Here is a 3,771-nt window from a genome sequence, read left to right on the forward strand (position 1 = left end):
AGACCAGTTTTCGTCATTGAGAACGACCTATTCTCAAACGAGAACAGAAGTTGTTCTCGTCTGAGAATGATCTCGTTTTCAGTGAGAACGACCGGTTCTCATAGGAGAACAAAGCTGTTCTCGTCTGAGAACAGAGAACGATCTCGTTCACAGTGAGAACGAGTTGTTCACACACTGAAAACAGGTTGGCGACAGCGTTTTTCGGCAGAGGAGACTTTTTTCGGCGACAATTTCAGTTGGATTAGGTGTAGGTAATTAGTTAGAATAATTAGGTCTAATTAGTGTTTAATTAATATTGATTGTGTATTAATTTTTAACTTTAGCCGTCTCACTCTTTTTTTAGAGTGCTTTTATATCAGAGGGGCTGATTCGAGCTAAAAACGCAAGTTTCGGGTTGATTTGTACCAAAATCGGTGGAAATGACTTATTTGATATTTCGCGCCAAGTTAAGGGGGTGAATTGAACTTTTCTTCTATAAAAAACACAAAGAAAAATCAGCCAAAGACAAAAAAGGATAGTTTAGTCAAAACAAGCCACAAAATACAGAAATTTCCACGGAAACAACTAAGAGGGCACAACCGTAACTTCGTCCAAAAAAACCAATGGCATAAATTAGCGAACACCTAACTCTATAAATAAAAACGCATGCCATTTCGCCCTTCACACAGCATATCAATAATTTCATTTGCAAAATCAAATTTCTAGGGTTTCGATAATCTCTGAATCAGCCCCTTATTATCTGGTTAGTGTTTGTTCTCTTTATTATGTTTATACATTAATGTTGAAGTTTTTTTGTGGGTTTGTTCGTAAGTTTAAAGCTTAATTTTTTTGTGTGCAGAGTTTCGTTTTCGAATCTAAGATCAACAAGGAGCCTCATATTATTGTTTCGAAATTCAAGATTTGTATTTGTAAGTATTATCAGGAATTGATTCTTTTTTATTATATAAATTCGCTATTGATTTGTAATTGTTGGATTTGTTTAGTATTGTTATTTTCAACCCTGTTTGGGTAGATGTTCAATTTGATATGTATTATGGAATCTGGTTTAAACTATTGAAAATTGTTTGGTTTGGATCTTAGAAAATACTTGTTAGGCTGTCCAGGCGTTTTATTTGTTTTAAGTTTGTTTTTTCTCTGTTTGTTGGTGTTTTCTTTACATTTGCCAAACCTTTACGACTTTTTATCCAAACCTTCTAAAAGTTATAAACAGTTGAATATATAAAGTTTTTTAAAATTGAAAAGATAAATAATTGTCATTTGGAATGCCACAAGGTTTGGATAAATCAATTTTGAAAATATCGAAGTGATTTTGAAAAATTGGAAAGATTTCCAACGAATTGGCCAGATTGTGAGAAAGACTTGGATATATTTTCAAATAGTTGAAAAGGTTTGGCTTTCTAATACCATTAGGCCTTGTTTTTATGTAATATTATGTTTTTGCTGAAATTGTTTGTTTTTATTGATCTGTCTTTGTAATTATACAAAATGTGTTGCAGTATTTTTTTAACATGCCAAATTACTTATGTTTTTAGTTACTGAATCTATTTTATGGGTTTCATTGATTTGGTTTTGTCTAGTTTGTTTTCTTCGCTATTTATTGTTGGTGTTGTGTGGTAACTGATAATTATTTTGTTGATATTGAACAGGAAAGATTGAATGTTCTAATGGAATCAAAAGGTGGGAAAAAGAAGTCTAGTAGTAGTAGTAGTAAATCCTTATTCTACGAAGCTCCCCTTGGATACAGCATTGAAGACATTCGACCAAACGGTGGCATCAAGAAGTTCAGATCTGCTGCTTACTCCAACGTTCGTATCTCTGTTAATGCTGATTGTGACCTACATGGTTTTGATTATAATCTGTCTCATATATCAAATGCTTACATATTCTCTTTTTTTGTGCAGTGCGCTCGCAAACCATCCTGATATCGTCTTACTCAATTAGGCTACCCGACCACATTAAGTGGTTTATTAATTTTAATTTTCTGCATTTAGTTATTAGTTTTATTTTTCAACAATTTCTCTTCCTGTTCTCGTTCCTCTTCCTCTCTCTCTCCGCGACTGTGACATCTTCAGCTGCTGCATCTTTTGGCTGTGCTTTATTCAAAACACTTTACTACTGTGACCATGGCTGCCTCTGCAATTGGTTTTGAAGGTTATGAGAAAAGACTAGAAATATCATTTTTTGAGCTTGGCATGTTTGTTGACCCTGAAGGAAAGGGCCTTCGCGCTCTGTCGAAGGCTCAGTTGGATGAGATTCTCGGGCCAGCTGAGTGCACTATTGTTGATTCATTGTCAAATGATGATGTAGACTCCTATGTCCTTTCTGAGTCTAGCCTCTTTGTGCATTCGTACAAGATCATCATTAAAACCTGTGGGACTACTAAGCTGCTTTATGCTATCCCACCAATCTTGAAGCTAGCTGAAACCCTATCTCTGAAAGTAAAATCTGTGAGGTACACTCGAGGGAGCTTCATTTTCCCTGGAGCTCAATCATTTCCTCATCGCAGTTTCTCTGAAGAAGTTGCTGTCTTAGATGGTCATTTTGGGAAGCTTAGTGCAGGCAGTACAGCTTATATTATGGGTGGGTTCGACAGCCCGCAGAAATGGCATGTTTACTCTGCATCTGCAGAATGTACTATCACATCTGACCCTGTCTACACTGTTGAAATGTGTATGACCGATTTGGACCGGGAAAAGGCTTCAATTTTCTACAAGAACAAATCAGCTTCTGCCGCTGCCATGACTGTTGATTCTGGCATAAGAAAGATTCTCCCAAACTCAAAGATCTGTGATTTTGAATTTGATCCATGTGGATATTCTATGAATGCTATTGAAGGTGCTGCTATTTCTACAATCCACATTACCCCTGAAGATGGTTTCAGCTATGCTAGCTTTGAAATGGTTGGATATAATCCAAAAGAAGTGAACCTGAGCCAACTGGTTCGCAGGGTGTTGTCATGTTTTAAACCGAGTCAGTTCTCTATTGCTGTTCATGCTGATGTTGCAGGTCAACGACTAGTGCAGACTTGTTCACTGGATGTTAAGGGATACTGTCGCGGAGAGAGTAGCTTTGAAGAGCTTGGAATGGGTGGTTCCATCGTCTACCAGAAGTTTGATATGACTACTGGAGACATCGGCTCTCCTAGGTCAACTCTTAAATGCTGCTGGAAAGAGGACGAATCGGAAGATGATTATTAGTTCCTTTACTCTATTTTCGTTGCATGTCAAAATAAAAATAACTGCTGTCTGGTTAGCCTGACAGCAGAAGTGTCATTGTGTTGTTTTTTTTATTTGTCTGTCTGTTTTTGATTACCGTTATCAACTTTTGTTATGTTTGATTGTATTTGCTCCGAGTTTATGAAAGTTTGTTGTTAAAGATGGCATAATTACATGTTCTTCACTGTTGTATGATTTTTGCTATTCTTGCTTGCTCAGTTCTCTCTCTAAAGCCTATGGTTTTTTTGTTAATCGAGATTTGGTCATTTCTGCATCTCACATGAGAAAATTACTAGCAATTGAAGGCTTTGTGTCATTGAAGGGATGCATTGTAAAAGGCTGCAGTATTTAAGTTGCATATGCTGTAGTCATTCAGCGATGTTTTCTGCTCTATAAGTTGGGAAAATCTACTCTCTGGCCGAAGAGGCCTGGGCTTTGAATTGCAGCAGCCATATTTTTTCTTTTACTGTATCGCATTTGATCTTGATCATGTTTCTCCATATACTATGATAAATAAATTGAAGATTTAGTTACTTTGGTTTTGAAATTTTTTGTG

General features: G+C 36.4%; 1 protein-coding gene across 1 annotated transcript; it reads left to right on the forward strand.

Moving 5' to 3' along the window:
- The first annotated feature begins 631 nt into the window (after nt 1–631).
- Nucleotides 632–3,385, forward strand: LOC126671486 (S-adenosylmethionine decarboxylase proenzyme). The gene is made up of 4 exons (XM_050365258.2): nt 632–742; nt 839–908; nt 1,647–1,805; nt 1,902–3,385. The coding sequence occupies exon 4, from the start codon at nt 2,124–2,126 to the stop codon at nt 3,195–3,197; it is 1,074 nt and encodes a 357-aa protein (XP_050221215.1). The 5' UTR covers nt 632–742; nt 839–908; nt 1,647–1,805; nt 1,902–2,123; the 3' UTR covers nt 3,198–3,385.
- Nucleotides 3,386–3,771: the final 386 nt, after the last annotated feature.

This window comes from Mercurialis annua, linkage group LG3 (assembly GCF_937616625.2).
Source record: "Mercurialis annua linkage group LG3, ddMerAnnu1.2, whole genome shotgun sequence".
Lineage (NCBI taxonomy): Eukaryota > Viridiplantae > Streptophyta > Magnoliopsida > Malpighiales > Euphorbiaceae > Mercurialis > Mercurialis annua.

What these genes read in the sequence shown, in the direction of transcription:
- LOC126671486 (XM_050365258.2), top strand. Translation starts at nt 2,124, where the DNA reads ATGGCTGCCTCTGCAATTGGTTTTGAAGGTTATGAGAAAAGACTAGAA.